This window comes from Ipomoea triloba, chromosome 1, assembly GCF_003576645.1.
Source record: "Ipomoea triloba cultivar NCNSP0323 chromosome 1, ASM357664v1".
Lineage (NCBI taxonomy): Eukaryota > Viridiplantae > Streptophyta > Magnoliopsida > Solanales > Convolvulaceae > Ipomoea > Ipomoea triloba.
In genome coordinates this window covers 24,755,819-24,778,081 of record NC_044916.1, presented here as the reverse complement: position 1 = coordinate 24,778,081, position 22,263 = coordinate 24,755,819, and the positions used below count along the sequence as shown (strand labels likewise).

At 32.8% G+C, this 22,263-nt stretch overlaps 1 protein-coding gene across 1 annotated transcript; it reads right to left on the bottom strand.

The window, feature by feature from the left end:
• Positions 1-3,877: 3,877 nt before the first annotated feature.
• LOC116010991 lies at positions 3,878-6,419 on the bottom strand. The gene is made up of 3 exons (XM_031250480.1): positions 5,708-6,419; positions 4,988-5,418; positions 3,878-4,087 (listed from the first exon to the last, which is right to left on the bottom strand). The coding sequence occupies exons 1-3, from the start codon at positions 6,417-6,419 to the stop codon at positions 3,878-3,880; spliced, it is 1,353 nt and encodes a 450-aa protein (XP_031106340.1).
• Positions 6,420-22,263: the final 15,844 nt, after the last annotated feature.

Below are 22,263 nucleotides of genomic sequence, written 5' to 3'. Positions count from 1 at the left end.
ATGAGGCAGTCTTGGATTTCTATTCCTTGTAGGGCTCCTAGCCCAGAATATGTATAAATAGTCTCTATATACATGGGAAGAGGACAAGCAATTAATATTCATCAATACAATACACATATTCTCTTTATATTCTCATATACTCGTTCTTTAAACAGATCTGTTGGTCTACTGTACTGTTGACTCCCCACAAGTCATAAAACTAATATAAGCCATGCTAGAATAGATTTCAGTTTGGGAGGAGGGTGGGAATTTTTAGGGGAATAATGCATATATATATATATATATATATATATATATATATATATATATATACACACACACACACACACCTTTATTCACATGAGGACAAATAGTGTTAGAAGACAATGAGGACAAATCTTAAACATTCAAATAAGTGCAATCAAGGGCTGTGATTGTATCCAAAATAATGTGAGATTCTAATCATAAATAATAAGAGAGGGTAAAGAAGACAATTGAGAGGTATTTTAATTTTGGAAGGATTGTAATTAATATAGTTAACATATTTGATGAACATATACACGGTAATAAATTGTAGGCTCATAAGGAAGCATAAAACTGGGAGTCATCTTCATCTACGTACGAAAACAAACAGAATAGTTTGAACACCTCCATAGGAATAAATCATGCAGTGATGTCTGTGTGACTAGAGGTTGTGTGCCATACATATATAAATCGTGTTCCATGTATAAGAATGTCGTGTGCACATACATCATAGATTTATGGCTAATTTAACTGGCAGTGTGATAAATAATTTCTAGTATACTGTTTTGAAAACTGTTAGCTTAGTAAAAAATGACTTTGTAAGTGTTTTTAAAATTTGGCCGAAAAATAGCCATCTAGTTTGACAGTGGGTACAACGAATTTTAGTAGTTTAATTAGTGCATAAAGTAATTTTTAAAATGTATTAAACAAATATTATTTTTTATTAGGAATATGCAGACTGTATAACTGCGAAATTTTATTTTTGAAACTATTATTTTTTGCTAGGTTAAAATAATAAGTATTCATCAATGAGATATTCATTTTGTTTAATTTGCACACTGAACTAGGCGAACAAGGCAATCACACGAAAGAGTTCGAGGTGGAAATATGTCAAGGAAAAACTAATGAATTTAAAGGACGAGGACGCTGAAATGATACCGCCAAAATACATAGTAGCAAGGTAGACAATGAATGAATGTAGACATGTAGACATGTAGACATGAATAAATAATAGCTTTTCAATGCTTATTATAATTCTATGCCATACTTAAAGGAACTGTGTGTCATACTTATAATTAACATGTGTCATACTTCTAATTAACGTGTGTCATACTTATAATAATCGTGTGCCATACTTAAAAGAAATGTGTGTCATACTTATAATAAACGTGTGCCATACAGTACAATGAATAGTCTTCTGATGTCTAGGTTGCAAGCTGGGGAGGGGATTTATTACTAGATCATGGGATACTTACGTTTTCTCTTGCGCCAAGAGATAACCATGAGGACCAAGTTCAGTTCGCTTTGGAGCATGAAATTCCTGCAATTCTTGGAATCATTTGAACACAACGCCTTCCTTTCCCTTCAAGTTCTTTTGACATGGCTCATTACTCAAGATGTCTCATTCCATGGACTGAATTTGGTAATTAAACAGTCTTATCCAAAATCTCATTTCTACTTACCTATGTAGATTGAATAAATTGAATATGCAGCTATACTTTTTAGCTAAAATTAAAATACCTAAAACACTTACAAAGTCATTTTTGTTGAACTAAATATACATACACAAAGCTAATATTTTTCAAAACATAATACTAGAAACTATTTATCATGCTGCCATTTAAATTAGCCCCAAATATGTGATGTATGTGCACACGACAGTCTTATACATGGTACACGATTTATATATGTATGTCACACAACCTCTAGTCACATAGACATTACTGCGTGATTTATCCCCACGGATGTGTTCAAACTATTCTGTTTGTTCTCGTACGTAGATGAAGACGACTCCCGATTTTATGCTTCCTTTATGAGCCTACAATTTATTACCGTGTAGATCTTCATCTAATGTGTTAACTATATTAATTACGATCCTTCCAAAATTAAAATAACTCTCAATTGTCTTCTTTGTTCTCTCTTATTATTTATGGTTAGAATCTCACATTATTTTGGATACAATCACAACCTTTGATTGCACTTATTTGAATGCCTAGGATTTATCCACATTGTCCTCCATAATATATGTATCCTCATTTGAATATATATATATATATATATATATATATATATATATATATATATATATATAGGTTCGCGTTCAAATGCGTACTGGCCGCCCAGGAGAGAAATGCGGACCAATCACAGCGCGCCACGTGTCTGGAATGTAGTTGCACCTAACGTTATAACTAGGTGCACGTCATGTTATAACTAGGTGCACATAGGTGCACCCAAGTGCATAAATGTTAACAAGGTAAATTACTTGCACCTGCAAGTGAAAATGTATTACAAGTGCAGGTAAATTGTACAATGAGCATCAATACTAAGTGCACCTAATGTTATAATTAGGTGCACCTAATGCTATAACTAGGTGCACATAGGTTGCAACCAGGTGCATGAATGTTAACAAAGTAAATTACTTGCACAAGTGCAAGTAAAGTGTATTGCAGATGCAAGTAAAATGTATTACATGTGCAAGTGAATTATACAGTGAGCATCAATACTAAGTGCACCTAATGTTATAACTAGGTGCACATAATGTTATAACTAGGTGCAACCTATGTTATAACTAGGTGCAACCTATGTTATAATTAGGTGCACCTAGGTTGCACCCAGGTGCATGAATATTAACAAGGTAAATTACTTGCATTTGTAAGTGAAAGTACTTGCGAAAATAGGTGCATGAATATTAATAAGGTAAATTACTTGCACTTGTAAGTGAAAATAGGTGCACTTTTAAGTGAAACTAGGTGCACCAAAGTTCCAGTTATTTACGAAAATGCCACCGCATCATTTTTTTTAAATTACATCTGATTCGTTGATCTGGACACGTGGACGGCTGTGGAGCGTTCTCATTTCTTACTTGGGCGACAGTTCGCATGGGAGTGCAACCCTATATATATATATATATATATATATATATATATATATATATATATATATATATATNCTATATATATATATATATATATATATATATATATATATATATATATATATATATATGAATGAAGGAGTTCAGGTGAGATAGAAGTTCCAGGTGGAAAGTGTGAGAAAGAATCTCAGTCGTAAACAATGTTGCAAAAATCGCTAGGCGCCCCCTAGGTGCTTGGGGGGCGCCTAGGCGCCGATTTTTTATTTTTCTTTTTTACTCCTAAATTCTAATATTTAATTATTTAAAAGTCTAAAATTACTGTAAAAGTGTAAAATACATATAAAATTATTTATAATTTATAATTGTAATTTGTAATTCACTCATTTGAATACATAAAAAAGTGACATAACTATAAAACAATTAAACAAGTCTCAAATCTTAAATTTTCAATACAAAATAAGTGAGTAACTTATAACTTAATAGTTAATACCGAATACTTAATAGTTAATGAAGTTATAAACATTAAAGGAATCATCAAACTTCTAATTTCTAAATTATAGATTCATAGTTCATGGAATCATGACTCCAATGCTCCATGCAAAGTGCAAACTTCAAAAATCAAAAGTCCAAAATAAAGATTACAAACACTTCAAGTCTTGAAATTTCAAAACAAAGTAAGTACTAAATGTCTAAATAACAATTCACAAAGTGTTCTTCATTCATCAATACATCAAATTCAACTTTCAAGGTTGTCTTCTCCATCTCCTTGTCCATATTGATCTATGACATGATTTTCATCATCTTCAAACTCAACATCCACATCCACATCAACTTCTTCTTCACTGTACTTTCGGATTCAAAATTATCTTCTTCAACCTCTCTTAATCTAGAACTTTGGCTTGGTCTTAGTGCTTCATCATCAAGTTCCTCATCACCAACCTCAACTTCATCTCCAACCACAACTTCATCATTAACAAGCCAATCTTGTGCCTAACTTGCATCACTAGCAAGTAATAATTCAACATTTTGATCTTTTTTCTTTTGTTCATCAAGTTTGCATTAAATTGCACAAAGACTAGATTGTTAAGGCAGTTAGATTCTAACCTATTTCTTTTCTCTTTTTTTTTTGTATGTACCTAAAATATTAAAAATGTAAAATGCAAAACATGTTAGAAATAGTAAACTAGTAAAGTAAACAAAATTCAAAATAAAGTAGTAAACTAGTTAACTAGTAAAGTAAACAAAATTCAAAAATAATAATAAAGTTATAAACTTGAATAAGACTTAGAATCTTCATAGCAATGTAATTATGTAAGTAAAGTAGTAAACTAGTTAACTAGTAAAGTAAACAAAATTCAAAAATAATAATAAACTAATCCCTTCAAATGTACTCCAATTCCTTTCACATCCGGAAGAACTTGAAGTAAGACTTAGAATCTTCATAGCAATTATTTTCAAGTTTGGAGTTCTCATCCCATAACTTGACCACCACATTGCTACATCAAAGCAATAAAAATGTTAAATAATAAAAATGTCAAACTAGTAATCTAGTATGTAACTTATAAGTTTATAACTTATTTACCTAGATCATATTGTCCATCATTAGACTCACATCCTTTTGCCGCAATTAATTTTCCAAACATTCCCTCTTTCTTCTTATACTCGGACAATTCATCCATTAAAATCTTGTTTTGCATTTCTAAGTCTCCAAAATAATGTCTCAAGAAACTCAACACATCCCATAGAAATGAAATCATCCAAATGAAGCCGAGGATCCTTATAGTGGTAATAAGGATTCAACAAGTAAGCCATCAAATGAAGTGGAGTATCTAGCCTATTTTGCATCTTCTCTTCGATTATTCTAATAATAGGCTCTTAATTTTTTTCAACTCCATTCAATGCGTTCTTAATGTCTTCTTTTGCTTGCATAAGCTCACCATAAACAAATCCGATTGAAGGTTTCTTGTCTTGATCAACAATACGAAGCACCTTCACCAACGGTGCAAAAACCTTCAAGCATAATGCAACCCCTTGCCAAAATGCATGACTCAAAATAGTAGAATAAGCTTGTTTCCCTTTAACTGACTTGGCAAACTTACACCCATCCCATTCATTGCTTGTAAACATAGCCTTTAATTCTGCTTTCTTACCAGCTAAACTCTGTAACGTAAGAAATGCAGAAGCAAACCTAGTCACACCTGGCCGGACAATGTCACGCTTCTTTGTAAAGGATCTCATCATTGCCAAAGTTTTATGATGTGCATGGATGAAGATAGTCAAAGCATTTGCTTGCTGAAGAACTCTACTAAACCGTGGTAAACCTGCAATGCATTCAAGTTTCGAGTATTAATATTGGATTGACTATTGCATGGCAGTCAACGGAAGTTCAAATATGAATATTCAAATTATGTATGAATATTTGAATAAAATATGCATTTCCATATGAATATTTAGATATTTCATATAAAGATATGCATTTTGGGTAAAATGGGAATTTTTGGGATTTTTAGAGAGAGGTAAAATCTAGAGAGAAGGAAGAAGTTTCGAGTATTAATTATTAAATATTTAAAGATTTATCATATAGTTTATTAAAGATTACACATTGGTTACCTGCAATGCTTTCAAGCATTAAATTAATAGAATGTGTTACACAACAAGTCCAAAATATCAGTGGCATTTTCTCCCTCAACAATTTAGCTGCTCCCATGTTGTTCGAAGCATTATCGGTGACAATTTGAACAACATTCTCCTCTCCTACTTGTTGAATGTCATGCTTCACATACTCAAATATGAACTGACTTGTGTGTGCCTCCATTGAACATTCTTTAGAAGATAAAAACACAGTGTCCAACCTTAAATTGACACACAAGTTCATGCTGCTTCTTTTCTTCCTATCTGTCCAAGCATCAGTCATAATTGAGCACCCATTTAATTTCCACTCCGCTTCATGTACCTTTAAACTTTCTCGGACTCGATCAACCTCTTTTTTCAAACAAGTTTCACTCATTTCATATTTGTTTGGTACTTGAGCTCCCGGACCATATTGACCAATAGCTTCAACCAACAACTTGAAGCTATCTTTCTCAAAAGAATGAAATGGAATAGCTGCTTCATAAGCCCATCTGCATATGTACTCTTTCACCCGATTAGCCCTTTCCTTGTCAAATGCATCAATTATTCGTTGTTGTGCCTTGCCCTTTTCTGAACTCAAAGAAAACAAGGGATTGATTTGATTTGCGAACTTATCCATAGGGCCAATTGGCTGAGGTGGTTTCAAAGGTCCAAACTGCTGCACCTCATCAATATCAATAACATTACTCATACTCTCATTGTCATGCGCCGATATCTTTACCTCCGCCCTAAGATTAACTTCTTCAGCTCTCTTATTCTTCTTTTTTGTTCTTCGCCATCATGAGGGCGTCCCTACATTTCAATTGATCTTCCTTTGTAGATGTAGGGCATTTGCTTACATTTCCTTGTATGCCAGCAATATGCTCTTTAATCCCATACACTCCACCAGACATTACTTTCTTACACAATAAACACTTAATCTTGTCCAATGATTTATTCGGATCATTAATTACTCCATACTCCCATCCTATATCATTAGACTTTCTTTTTATTGTGGTTGGTTCGGAAGATCCAACACTTTGAGAAGCATTATTATCACCAATCACCATACTAGGAGTAAACTAGTAAAGTACCTAAATCAACTAAATCAATATATACAATTAAACAAATAGTCAAATACACAAACACAATAAACAATATGAGTCTACACTCTACAATCTACATACAATTAAACTAATAACATATTAACAATTTCAGTTTACACTCATATTATTCTCAAATCTCAATTAGGGGCTTCATATTAGTATATTACTAATTTACTATATTAGTATATTTAACAATCTACAAGTCTACAACACGCGAACACAAAGTACAAATTACATTTTCACAATATAACTTTGTCATTTTCGCAATCTACAAACTACAAACTACAAAGTACAAACTAATGAACTACAAACTACAAAGAGTAAAGACACCCTACAAAGCAACTAGCCAACAAGCCAACAATGCACAAATTGATTTACAAAATTACAAGTTACAAAATACAATTGGTCAAACCAACTCTTTCTTCTTTGCTTATTTTCTTTAGTAATTTTTATTATTTTTAAATTTAATTTTTTGTGTTTAATAGTACTTTTAATGTAGTTTCTAAATATATAAATTTTATATATTAATACTAAACTTAATAATATGAAAAATTGGATTAAAAATTACTTCAGTCAAGCCTCGTTAAACGAACCAGACAACCATTTTGGGACGGAGGTAGTATTTAACATTTAACAATCCAAATCTATATTACATTATTACAAAATTATTTATTTATCAAGAGTACAACAATCTACCAGACCAAAAAATACAATTTAAGATTTAAAAGAAAAAAAACTAAAAAAATAAAAATAAAAATAAATTCGAGTTGGACAGCCGACAGTGCAGTCTGCACTGAGCGACTCTGGAGTTACCTGACTCGACCGGCGGCGGCATTGACGGAGGCGACGGCAGGGACAGGCGGAGGTGATGGCGGCGTGCGATAGTGGCGGATGGGTGGAGGCGCCAGAGCTCTCCCTTCGCGATTGAAGCAGCCTGCGCCTTCGGCCTTCTTCGCGATTTGCGCGATTAAAATCAAATAAGGGTTTATTCGCCAAAACGACATCGTTTTGGCGACTAAACCTTAAAAAAGCAAAAACAAAAAAAAAACAAAAAAATAAAAACAAAAACAAAAACAAAAAAAGGGTTCCTCGGCAGGCCGGTTGGGGGGGCCTTTTTAAAGTGCCCCCCCCCCCCCCCCAGTCCGAGCCCTCGGTCAAGCATTATTTTTAGTTGTCTATATTATTTGATTATTACAAACTGATGTGATAGCAGTCTAGCAACTATAGTGTTACATTACTATTCTGATAATTTTGTAGGGTTTTATTTAACTCATAGTCAGTATGTTGACTTCGAGGTTTGTACATGCCATTTAAGCTTCTATGTTTTTCTTATACAAAGCTATAATTGTAAATTTATATTAGGCAATTATATTAATATAATTAATTATTAAGGCAAGTATAATTTATTTTGTACTGTGGACACATTATTTTTAGTACAAAATAAATCATGCATGCCTTAATAAATAATTTTTAATATTATTGCCTAATAATTATTTATTGTAATTTTCTTCAACTTTTTCAGTGTAATATTATTGACACAAAATAAACTATACTTCTTTAATATATAATTATTTTTAATTTAATTTCTTAATATTTATTAATGGTAATTATTTTGGTAATTTTTCACTTTTTTGGGTAATTATTATGGTAATTTTATGGTACTATATTTCAAAATTGTTGCAATTTCATTAATTATTATGCTAATTTATTGTAATGTATTTTAATATTAGAATAGAAAAAATATTATAATTGATATAGTTAATAAAATTAGTATGGTAATTGCCACAATATTTGGTAATTATAATTAATATAATTAACTTCATTGAGAAATATAATATTTCTTCTATGACAATATTTTTGGCAATTTCATTAAATTATAATCAATAAAATATGAAATATAATTAAGGAAATGAAATTATAAAATTAACAAAATATGCGCTCATAAATATTTAGAAATTTTTTAAATACATACATATGTACTACATTAATCATACAAAATTTAAATGCTAATTTTTTAATTTCTAAATGTAAATTTTTAATTATAAATCTATCAATATAAATTATAATTAATGAAATTATATTATAGAATTTTTCTATATACATATTAATAAATATTATGTGTATATATAATGTATTATACAATCATATAAGGAAATGCGTCCTATTATAGTTTAAACTTACTTAAAAATTAAATATATAAGGAAATGCGTATATTTTTAGAAATGCGTCCTCATTTAAAATTTACATTTTTCATATTTTTCTAAATATAACAATTTTAGTTATTATTCATATATATATATGTGTGTGTGTGTGTGTGTGTGCGCGCGCGCGCGCGCGTGTGTGTGTATAAAATTAGGAATAAATCAACTTAATTATGTGAATTTTTTCTATAAAATTAGAGATTATATTAACCATACAATATTTAAATTTAAATTTTGTATGTTATGAAAATAAATACTTGACCAAATATATAAAAGTCAGATTATATTATTATATTATATATTTAACATCTTTTTATTTTTTTCTATTCTTTAAATTTAAATTCATAATAACAAAAAATTTTATATATTGATTGAAAATATAATAAGATCCTAATGGTAATGGAAACATAAATTAGACAAATTTGAAAATGAAAATGATATTACTAATTGACCGAAAATTATTTAAAAACTTTAAAAAATTAATTAGACTTTCCTTTTGAAAATTTTAAATTATTTAAACTTTAAAAAAATTAATCAAACATGGGTTGTTAAATTTTTTTTAAAATGATTATAATTAATTTTTTCAAATATGGAGGAGGAAGAAAAAATTAAATGTGATATGGTGAAAATGAATATAGTTAAGGTATAAAAGTATAATTGCACATATATTAGTGTAATTGAATAATAATAATTGCATTATAATTATAATGGTAATTAAGCTAAACATTGATCGTTTAATTTGTTTTTATAATAATTATAATTAAATTATTTCTCATTTTCCCATATTTATTTTAGTAATAATATAATATAATTACATGAGTCATATTACATATCGATCTTTTAAAGATAATTATAGACAAACAAGTCATATATTATTCAATTAATTGAGTAATACTTTTGCACTAATCTTATAATTAAATTGTAACCCCTCGGTTTTTCCGACAAAGTTAAGGTTCGAGAATATATATATATTTTTAAGCTATGACATTTATGAGAAGGTCTCTCGGTGTTCGAAAGAATTTTTTTTAGACTAGTTATTAATAAGCTGCGATCTACGTACCGGTCACGAACCGTAAAATTTTTAAGGATGTATATACAGTTCGAATTTTCCTAGAGATTTGATTATTAAGTATAATACGATTAAGCCTGAACTTCTAGTTAGCTCAAGTGAAAATTTAAACGGACTGTAAGGGGTAAAATTGTTACGGACCTTGTGCCTATATTTCGCGAGATACCGAAAAATTCCCAATTTTAGTGATTTATATTTCGCGAGATACCGAAAAATTCCCAATTTTAGTGATTATCATTTCGCGAGATACCGAAAAATTCCCAATTTTAGTGATTATCGACGGGATTATTTTTAGGATAATTTTGGTGTTAGAATTTTCCCGAATTAATATTTTTAGGATAATTTTGGTGTTAGAATTTTCCCGAATTAAGATTTTTAGGATAATTTTGGTGTTAGAATTTTCCCGAATTAAGCTATAATCATTAATTTTGGTGTTAGAATTTTCCCGAATTAAGCTATAATCATTCGAACTTTCATCTGATTTAACCCCAAACTGGCAAAATAAATGTTGTTCTTCAAGGAGCCACCATAGGGAGATGACAAGTGGCAATCATAATCACCACTTGGTTGGATCATTAATGGCATGTCATAATAGGTATGGGAATGTTGCACTTGTTACTTAATTCTCAAGCTAAACTAAACATCACCCCTCTCTCTCCTACTCCATAATTCGAAAATAGCATAAGGAAGGAGAAGAAAGAAAATAGTTTAGTCTTCCACTTGTGATCAAGAACTCCCAAGCATTTCTTCAACTCAAGTGTTCTAAGTGTAGGTAAGACTTTAGACTTTGTTTGGTTAAATCCTTCCTAGAACTTAAGTGTAAACTAAAGGTGCAGGAAAATGTTGTTATTATGGTGATTTTTCTAGGATCTTTGGTGAAGGACTCAAAGGAGGAAACCAACAACTCTTACGGTTTTTAAGATCTTCCAAAGAGGTAAGGAATCCCTTAAGTTGGTTTAGTCACTTGAAGGTGATCAAATGCTAGTAAATTATGTGACTAGGAATTTTATGTGAAAATTATGTGTTAAGTTTATGGATCTACAAGTTGGCTCAAAGAAACTACACTTTACTGTTTAGTAATTTTTGGTATGCATGTTCATAGTTAATTTATGCATGTATATGTTGTATTTATGCCCATATAGGCTTATACTTGTGAAAATAGTGAAAGGAAATCAGGATAGATTCTGGCAGTAACTTCCGAGATTTATTGGGAAACTTTGGTAAGGTATTTTGACTCCATTTTTCTCAGATATGTAGTTCAATAAGTGTAGAACTCGCATATAAAATTTCATAATGATCGGAGTAGTATAAGTATGGTTTTCGAATTTTTTTCCAAAACTGGTCCAGAGAGAGAAATTCTGGACAGCACACTGCCAAGGGCAAAAATGGAATTTTCTGTGTTTATTCGTGGATCAAAATGACCAAACCTTTTTATGGACATCAAGTACTATAAGTTGGGGTTCTACCATAAAAATTTCAAGTGAAAAAGAGTTCGGGAACTATTTTTACCGGCTCAATCTTTCGGACTGCGCCAAGCTGGAATTTTCTGAAAAAGAATGGTTAGGAACAATTTTGACAAAAATATGTTGTAATAAAAATAGTAACGAAATTTTGGAATGTCACAATCAATTTGGAAGAAGAATTGTGTTTTTAGGAAACAAGTGTGACTCTTGTCACTTGGAAATTTCGTGGTGAAAAGCCATTGACAAATGTGTGTATTTGGAAACATATTTGGATAAGTATAATTGTTTTGAGTCGTCATGTGAATATGCTAATGTGAGATGTCTTGTATGATTAATTCATACTGCAGAGCGAAGTCTATTCGCTGAGTGAATGGTGAGGTGTCTTGTATGATTAATTCATACTGCAGAGCGAAGTCTATTCGCTGAGTGAATGGTGAGATGTCTTGTATGATTTATTCGCTGAGAGAATGAGTGGGAATTAAAAATGTCGTGTCCCGAGCAATAATGGGTGTGTTGTGAGTCTCACTTTGAATTAAGTGGAAATTCTCGGAAATGGAAGTGTTATGTGCTGATGTTACTTATATACTGTATTGTACTGTTTTGCTGTTAATATAATTGCAGGAAGAATGCAACCGTTGGGTAACATTTACATTTTCTGATTATCATGTTGTTTTCGAAACCTTTGTTTACTTTCGAGTGACAATGGATTTCCTTACTTAGCCGTCGCGCTAACTACACTTCATTGTGTCCTTTATTAGATGCAGTCTAGCGTGGGCCTCTGTGGTCCGATGAGCTCTGAATAGGATGGGAGTCGAGGTTGAAGATTACTCTATCCTAGAATAGACACCTTGGAAGGATTAGTTCCATATGTACACTTTTGGATGTTGATATGGTTATTTGAGGTTGTAAGTTTAGCCTTAGCGTTTGGGTATAGGAGAGATACCTAAGCGTGGCGGTAACACCCAGTTTTCTGCTGGTTTGATGTTTCCGCAATGTATTGTACTATTAGGGATTTTGTAATAAATCCAAGAGGTGAAAATTGGGGTGTTACATAAATAAATGTACACGTTCAATATTAGAATTTTTTATAATTGCATCTTTATTTTTATTATCTAAATATATAATAAAAAATTTATCCGTAAATCGCACATGTAATTGGACAATTATTATTTGCTCTAATTCAAGAAAGGAAAACATCACAAACATAATCGATCCAATCAATTTCATCAATTGTGTTATATAATATTCGATGTTATAATTTATATAATTGTATATCGATCCAAATATTCTTAAATTATTATAACAAATCCATTCCGTGCAACGCACGACCGAAAATACTAATTTTACTAATAATAATAATAATAATAATAATAATAATAATAATAATAATAAAAACAACACCAACAATTAGTGAATATTGTGATGCCGTAGCTGGAATGATTATAGATCATTGGAGAAGCTAGCCTTCCTCATCAAATTTGAACCATCACCGCCAGATAATCATCATTAGAGTGCTAAATATTCTGCTCCTTTCTATGGCAGTTATGAACTTATATCATAATTTAACCCTTTTTGTAGTTCGGGTCAAAACTCTAATTTCAATTTAGCTATAATTAAACTAAACGTGAAATAATACCAATAAGCGCCTATAGCCTAATGGATAAGGCGCTTAACTTTTAATCAAGCGATTGTGGGTTCGAGTCCCACTGGGCGTGTACCTAAAGTTTTAAAAACTGCAACAATACTAACCAAATTAGTAAGACAAATGGGCCTAAGTTCAACATTGAGCGTGCACCTAATTACTAACCAAATTAATAAGACAAATGGGCCTAAGTTCAACATCGACTGGGCGTGCACCTAATTTTTAAAAAACTGGAACAATCTATATATATATATAAACAAAATCTTTCAAAACGAAATCCTATTTCCCGTCAAAAATATTGTACATTAAAACAATCATCCAAAAAGAAATACTATTTCCCGCCCAAAATATTGTACATTAAAACAATAAAATAATTTTAAAAGTACAATAATATTAAAACACGAAATCCTATAACATCAAAACATTGTTATGCATTAGGATTAAATTAGTACATTGTTATAATCTATATCTATACATACATACATATATATATATATATATATATATATAAACAAAATCCTCCAAAACGAAATCTTATTTCCCGCCCAAAATATTGTACATTAAAAAAATTCAAACAATAAAATAATATTAAAAGTACAATAATATTAAAACACGAAATCCTATAATATCAAAACATTGTTATACATTAGGATTAGTACATTGTTATAATCTATATATATATATATATATATATAAACAAAATCCTCCAAAACGAAATCCTATTTCCCGCCCAAAATATTGTACATTAAAACAATTAAAACAATAAAATAATATTATAGAAGTACAATAATATTAAAACAAGAAATCCTTAAAAAAAAGAAGAAAATGAAGCAATTGTAGAGTGATTAATTTGATAACTGCTTACTATTTACAACCACCATATGTAACCAAACTTACTCGGTAGTAGAATGTCTCATTTCTGTCATGGAGTCGTTTTAAGATCCTCCATAGGACGATTGTTCTATGTTCCGCCAGGGTGTGGAGAGTTATACTATCTTAGATGTCTTTTAAATTTGGTACGCGGACCTTTTAGCCATGAAGATATTTGCACTGTTGCAAGAGTCATTCATAATTCGTTTAGGGATACGTGTTATGAATATGGATTATTAGATGATGACAAGGAGTACATTGATGGCATTATTGATTCGAGTTACTGGGCATCCGCGTATGCTTTGCGAAGGTTATCTGTTACGCTTCTCACTTCAAGTTCACTCAGTAAGCCAAAAGTAGTTTGCAATGTCGTTTGGGAATTTCTTGCCGAGGATGCACAAGTTCAACGTCGACGTGTCTTGCAAAATCCAGGTATATCGAGCTCCAATCTATTTATTCGACTTTGTTATTTGCTTTTCATTATTTATAAATAAACTAATTTGTTATTTGTTTTTGTTTCTTTTTTTTTTTTTTTTTTTTTTTGCCTTTTAAGAGTTGATGTTATCGGATTTAGATAAAAAACAATTTGCTCTGATGGAGTTGGAGAATTTGTTATCTTCGTGGGGAAAAAGCTTGAAATACTTTCCGGAAATGCCAATTCCAGACGAAAGTAGCATGGGTTTGAGTGAAAACATGTTGTTGGCGTATGACAAGGAATCTTTGAAGACAAAGCATGAGACATTGGTAACACAATTGACCAATGAACAAAAGAATGTTTACGACTCTGTGATGAATGATATTGATTCAAATAGAGATGGATTATTCTTTGTGTATGGTTATGGAGGAACAGGCAAGACGTTCGTGTGGAGAACGTTATCATCAAAGATAAAGAGCCGCGGTGATATTGTTCTAAATGTTGCTTCCAGTGGAATAGCATCGGAGATGGGATTGCAGGGATTGTAAACAATGGTTCATCTGATATTGATATTCCGACAAGGTTTTTGTTGAAGTGTGGACATGATCCCATAGCAACTATAGTTGAGAGCACATTCCCAAGTTCGAGATATGGCATGCTTGATGAGTCGCAGCTAGAAGGCCGAGCGATCCTCTCGCCGACTTTAGATGTCGTTGATCAAATTAATCAGTACATGTGCGACATGAATACTGCAGAAGGACGAACATATTTAAGTTGTGACTCTTTCTGTAAGGCAGAATCAGGCGGTGAAAATCTATCAAAAGTGCGTACTCCTGAATTCTTAAATAGTTTGAGATTGTCGGGTCTTCCTAATCATTCATTGACATTAAAGGTCGGTGCACCTGTTATGTTATTACAGAACATAGACCACTCTCTTGGTCTTTGTAACGGAACGCGGCTCATTATCACAAGATTGGCAGATCACATTGTCGAAGCAAGAATAGTTAATGGGACACATGAAGGGACCAAAGTTCTTGTCCCCCGAATATCTCTTAGTCCTTCTGATACGAGATTGCCATTCAAGTTCCAGCGTAAACAATTCCCGTTAATGCTTGCATATGCCATGACTATAAACAAAAGCCAATGCCAAACACTAACTCACGTTGGGTTATTACTAAAAAAAATCGGTCTTTAGTCACGATCAATTGTATGCGACTTTCTCCCGAGTCAGTCATCCTAATGGCCTGAAGGTGTTAGCGGTAGACGAGGATGGACAAGATTGTGTTGTGACTTCCAATGTCGTCTACAACGAGGTTTTCAATAATGTGTAAATATAATCAATGATATTATGTTTTTTTTTTCAAAATGATAAAGCTGCTATATATCTAAACAAAAAATATATCATCTATACAAATGAATTAGGATAGCAATTCATTACTATAACTAAGTTGCTAGAGAACGAGCACATTGGGCCAATTTCTAAAAATTCCTAATAATGATATATAAAATCTCTAAAGTTACAACACCGCATGCCTACATCTACACATTAGCTATTAATTTGAGCAATTATTTACTCGAATTCAAGCAATGGTAACATCAACAAACATAAATGACCCAACTCATATCTTCACTTGCATTATATAATATTTGATGTTATAATTTAAATAATTGTATATCCATTCAAATATTCTTAATATATTATAATAAACTCATTCTGTACATCGCACGGATGTAAATACTAGTTCTAATAAAATTAATAAGAGAAATGGGCCTAAGTTCAACATTGACTGGGCGTGCACCTAAAGTTTTAAAAACTGGAACAATTCTAATAAAATTAGTAAGAGAAATGGGCCTAAGTTCAACATTGGTTTAGGTTAGAAACTGGAGATCGCAAATTATTGTGTGGACCATGGTCCATATAGCTGTGTGTATCATGAATATAAGGTACATTTTTATTATACTAAAAGTACATTATTTTTTGTAGTGAAGGTACATTATTTCATAGTATATATAAAATTGATTGTATTTACTTTAACTTTACAATCATTTAGTAGTAGCAGTAGAAATTAGGAAAATCGACAAACTAAATAACACAAGCACAAGCGGTTGCATTTAATTTAGAAAAATATTCTACCCGAGACCAATTATCACTAATCTTGTAATAATTCATCTCAGTCGCTACTGAAATTAGAATAACTTGTAGCACAAATCATTGTCTAATATAGCAAATAATTATATCAAATAAATAACTAGTAAGCTTCCCAAGCAATTTAATGATACAACTATTAAAATAATTCAGAAGAATATTTAATACTCAAATGCATAAAAAGTATATAACAAAAATAAATAAATAATAATTGAGAGCTTACTTATTTAGTTCTCTCCATTTTTGAACATGGGTGCCAACTTATTAATTGCATGGTGCTTCAGACTGTTGTTCATGACGTGTTATGGATTTTGGAAATTTCATTTTAATTTATTTAGCAAATAATAATTTTGCTTGGGGACAAGCAAATGTTCAAGTGTTGGGGATTTTGATAAACATATTTCTTGTGTATATTTTAGGTTTATTCTAATAAAAATATTGCAGGCATCATCCATATGAGTATTCTTATAAGTTATAAGTAAATATGGTAGAGAAATACTTCTTAGCTAAGTCCAGCAATTGATCTCCTTCAACCCAGTTATTTACACCATCACGCAACCTCTCTATATGGTTTTTCCGTTTTCATACTGAAGCAAAAATGTGAAAAAATTTAGTGTTTCGATCGCCTTTAGCAAGCCAAAATTGCTTCACCCTTTGCCTTCAGTAAATATTCAGATTATCAAACAAGCTACGAAGCTTCACATCCAAGTTACGAACCATAATTAGGGTCGTAATATCAGTACGTCGTCTTAAACTATTTAACTAAGACTGCAGATAATTAATTTCTTTCTCAGTACGCTAGGCATAGTCTCCCCCCACTGCTTTAACGATGAACCACACTGCTTCAAGCGGTATGGCAAAACTTCACCACCTGATAAATTCCAGCTATGTAAGCACCACATCCTTACAACCAACATCCTGTAACCAGGCATTCTCAAACATGATTTGACGGCGTTGCATCACTATCCGGGGAGCTTCAATTTCAACAAAAAGAGCCGAATGGTTAGATGTGATTACATCCTTATTATAAACCGAAGCTTGAGGAAACATGGTACACCAATCAACCCCGGTCACCGCCCTATCAAGACATTCCTCCACCCAATTCGTACTTCCACGGCCACGTTCCCAAGTATATTGTCTTCCTCTCGTACTAAGGTCAAACATACCACAGTCCTCAATAGCAAGATTATTAAAACCCTCAATAAGTGACATTGGATGCAGGTTCAGTCCCCTCTTCTCACACATAGTTGCTAAATCGTTAAAGTCGCCAACTATAAGCCATGGTAAATTTGATTTAGGACGCAGAGAACACAAAAGATCCCAAGATTGTTGTCTCTGGTTTCGTTCTGGATAGCCATAAAAGAAGGTCAGGCGCCAAAGATTATAATTCGGAAGCTGCACTTGGATGTCAATATGGTTCATAGAGAAACTAATAAGGTTGGCCACATTCTTATCCTGCCAAAATAGCGCAAGGCCAGCTCCAGTATCACCACCGTCACCGTAAAAAAAAAAAAAAAAAACCCTTCAAAATGTAACGTAGCTTTTAAACGCTCTGCATGTTCACATCGCACTTTTGTCTCCATCAGACAAATAAAAGTAGGCTTGACCTTAGATTCAAAGGCTATAATTTCACAAATTGTTCGTGAGTTGCCAAGTCACCGACATTTCCAGCATAAAGAGCTCATTGGGACGGGCGGGACTATGTGGAACCAGTTCTCGCCAACAACAAGTTTTTTTAGCCTAACTTCTCAACATCCATCGGAACAACAGCCAAAGTAGTTTCGTCATCCACTACCCGCGTACGATGACGTTTCTGATCCAAGATAGTAATACCATCCTCCATGCATGCACGTGATCCCATAGAATCCGCAGTCCCAATAGTAATATTTGGAAACTTACCATGCACATGCACTGAAGTAGCACTATGAACTTGTAAGGCAAGCATATCATCAGGCATATTCAATATTGACTTGCCTTTAATATCTTGATCTGAATTCTTCCCCGGAGGAACCCACTGGCGGCGGTATCCACTTCTGCCCTGCCGTAGGAACATTCTTCCGATGACCTGCTCTTAATTCCGGACCAAAGGGTTTTCAGCATTCACCCCCCCCCCCCCCCTGTGTACGATGGCGACAAAACCTATCTCCATGTCCAATACACCCACAAGTAAAACAGAAGGTTGGCAGACGTTCATACCGAAGGCCGACTTTGATCCACTCCCCATTATCCTTTTTTAGACGCATACCTTTCTTCAAAGGTTTCGAAACTTAGATCTCAATACGGATCCGAAAGAAAGTACACAGGGAGGCATCAAAGTTGCGTTCATCCATTAGCGTAATCCGTCCGATGAATTCTCCTATAGCCTTCAGCACCGCTTCAGAACGGAAACCTGATGGCAAACCATGGATCTGAATCCAAAACTCGACCATATTCAAAGCAATTGATCAGGATCCTCAAAGGGGAGCAACCTTTTTAACAGAAGAAAAATTATGCTCATATGTCCACGGGCTATCTTCCAAGATCCTAACAATATCATTCTCATCGTAAAAATGAAACAAATACCTCTTCGGTTGCAGTTCCTTGTAGTTCATACTCATGGACAGACGCCAGATCGACGCCATTGTATCATGGAAATACGTAAACTTAATGGGTTTATCATTAACAAGCCGTCCAACTGCGAAAAACTCATCAGCGCCTTCAGTAACACCTAACGAAACATTGCCAACTTTTCGAACTCCATCATCATCATCGAGATCAACCAAAGTAAGGGTAGCCATTATACGAAATGTTGGGTAATATTTACGCAACGTCAACGGAGGCTAACAACTATTAGGAAACAAGAATAAATCAGGGCGGATGGAAGTCTGTGGCGTGTTATAATAACACTACCTTAAAAGCATTTAATTTCCGGTGACGGTCCGGGACGCTCTCAACTGGCAACACAGATTATATTTATGTGCTCAGACAATAGAGGATAAGGAAAGAAGAGGAGAAGTTTCTCAATTTTTTTTTGTGTCTTATTCGAACAGGAGGAAGGTTATTTATAGTGTAAGATTAAAACAAACCATTCCATTGTGGCCACAAGTGATGCGCACATGATGTCTATTTTAGTGGATCATTTCCTTGACTAATGCCACGTATATGGACACTGAGAAAGACTAGCTGGCTAGTTTAGAAACTTTAGGAAATTAATAATCCAAACTAAAATTTGTCTTCTTTATGAATGGACTCCAACAATCCCCCACACATTCAAAAGAAGGTAGGAAAAAGAAAAAGCATGAGCAACACTCAAAAGTTGACTTTAATGTTAGTGAACTTAGTTCTTGAACTAACACGTAGTGACATTGAGTAATTTTCTTCCCAAGAGTGATGTGAAACTTGAACTCTTTGGTTAGATAAATTTTGAACTCTAATGCACACATCAACTATCTCAAAACTCCCCGTCAAGTCTATCTCAATATAGAATTTTACCCCTGTCAAGTCTATCTCAACATAGACTACCCATTCTAGGCTACAGAGTGAATTATGACTATTTTGCAAGTCGTAACGAACTTCACATGTTCCATTGTGATCACCACGTTAACAATTAATTGTCTTATAGACACATGTCTAACTCTTATGTGTCTATTCTTCCTCACAAATAACAGTTTGTGAATCACAATGCATAGGTGCTAAAGTTGTGCGATTCCCCCACAACTACACATCTACTAACATATTTCTTAACCACTCAGCTTCTTGGCTTGGTAGACCAAGTGCTATGTATTTTACTTCCATAGTTGATTAAACTATTCAAGATTGGTTTGGTGAATTTTCACAATGTGGATATACCACACATTGTGAACACGTATTCACTGAACCTCGGATGCTCATGAGTGCTCTAGAAAGATAGCCCACTATCTTTCATAAAAGGCGGTTATTCATTTTCACTCAAGTAGGTGATTACATTAGGTCTATCTCAATATAGACCACCCAAATGAAATCATTAAGAGCACTTTATGCTCAGCCTCTCAATATAGACATTTAACTCTGTCAAGTCTATCTCAATATAGACCACCTTTAAAGGCTACAGAGTAGTTAAAGACATAGATGTTGTAGTTCACTAAGAACATCATGCTTCTCATATATTTTTACTCAATTGGACATCTGGATGCCAATGAGTGATCTAGAAAGATAGCTCATTATCTTTCAGAAAGGTGGTTAACCTTTTTTCACTTAAGTAAGTGATTTCTTTAAGCCTATCTCAATATAGACTACCCAAATTGGGGTGTGAAATCATTAAGAGCATTTTATGCTCACTCTCTCAATTAAGCGGTGAATTCATTAAGTCCGTCTCAATAGGATCACCCATCTCATAGGGTTATAAATTCATTAAGAGTTGTAGCTCAACCTCACCAGTACACGGATCATTGAAATGACCAATTAGTGTACTACATTGTGGTTCTTTCCATGGCTTCGTTTGACCACAAAAGTGGAATCCACCACGAATTCATCACCTCTTGAGTTTCAATTCATCCCAATAATTTAGCGACTAACCTCATAATTAGTCTTTTCTTTTAAAATAAGTTGATATTCTCGATCAAACTAACGTACACTTTGACATGTACTTTATTTACTCACAAATAATTCCCTTGAGATTTTCATGCTTAACATGAAACATTGTTCTAGGTACAACAGACAAGCTTCTAAAAGGAAATGTACAGATTTAACTTCCCCCACAATACAACACTTACAAATAATTTTTTTTTCAAAATATTTGTTTTCTCACCCAGAGCATAGTGTGCTATGCACACTTTATAGCAACTATGTACTTGGTTAATACACACTTAATAGTGGAATATATGTCAACCAAATAGGTTGCCTTAAACCACTGGAATTTTCCTTTATATAAGAACCTTCGTAGATCTTCAAAAAGATTCAATTAAGAATTGAAATAATATATATAAACGCTCATTGTCAGCACATTATAGAGATAATGTTTATTGCATATTGCTTCAGATTGTACATCACAATCATAAGTTTCAAATACTTTCTTGAGAAAATTAGATCTCATACTCAAAAATCCAAACTGACATGCATTGGAGAAATATTTATTTACATAAATTTCAACTTCACAATTTTCTCTTTACTACATAACTCATATATAGCCTTATGTAATGCAAATTTATACAAGTTTCATATTTATTCCCAAAAAGAATTCCCACTTATAAAATGGCAATTTACACAACACTATTATTGCACTACTTAAGCAATATCTATTGCAAGGCTTTGAATGTTTTAATAACATATTAAAGTCAACCTCATTTCAGGTGAGGATCAAGTAGCGCTTCACTAGCCTGCATGATCAACCCCCTACTTCTTAGATACTCCCAGGTCGAGTGGTGAAACAATGGTTTACTTAAAAACCACCTTCCTAGACAGAGTATTCAAGAATGGTGACTTTTCCATGCTATCAACACACTAATAAGTACTAACATGTATCAAAAGATTTAGACAACTCAACTAACATTTAGTACTACTAATATCTCATTTTATGCGAGCTTTCAAAAACTAGAGCAAATACGAGTTATTCAAAAACAACTACTATTTAAGGGAATGCTATACTCATCTTGTTCTTGTCCAGTTGATCTATGGTTCAATCTGGTTC

Excerpts from the sequence above, each read along its gene's own strand:
- LOC116010991 (XM_031250480.1), bottom strand. The coding sequence starts at position 6,419 with ATGAGTAATGTTATTGATATTGATGAGGTGCAGCAGTTTGGACCTTTG. Across the intron at positions 5,419-5,707 it reads AATGCTTGAAAGCATTGCAG|GTTTACCACGGTTTAGTAGA; the intron begins GTAACCAATGTG and ends AATGCATTGCAG. Across the intron at positions 4,088-4,987 it reads TTAAGAACGCATTGAATGGA|GCACAAGATTGGCTTGTTAA; the intron begins GTTGAAAAAAAT and ends GATGCAAGTTAG.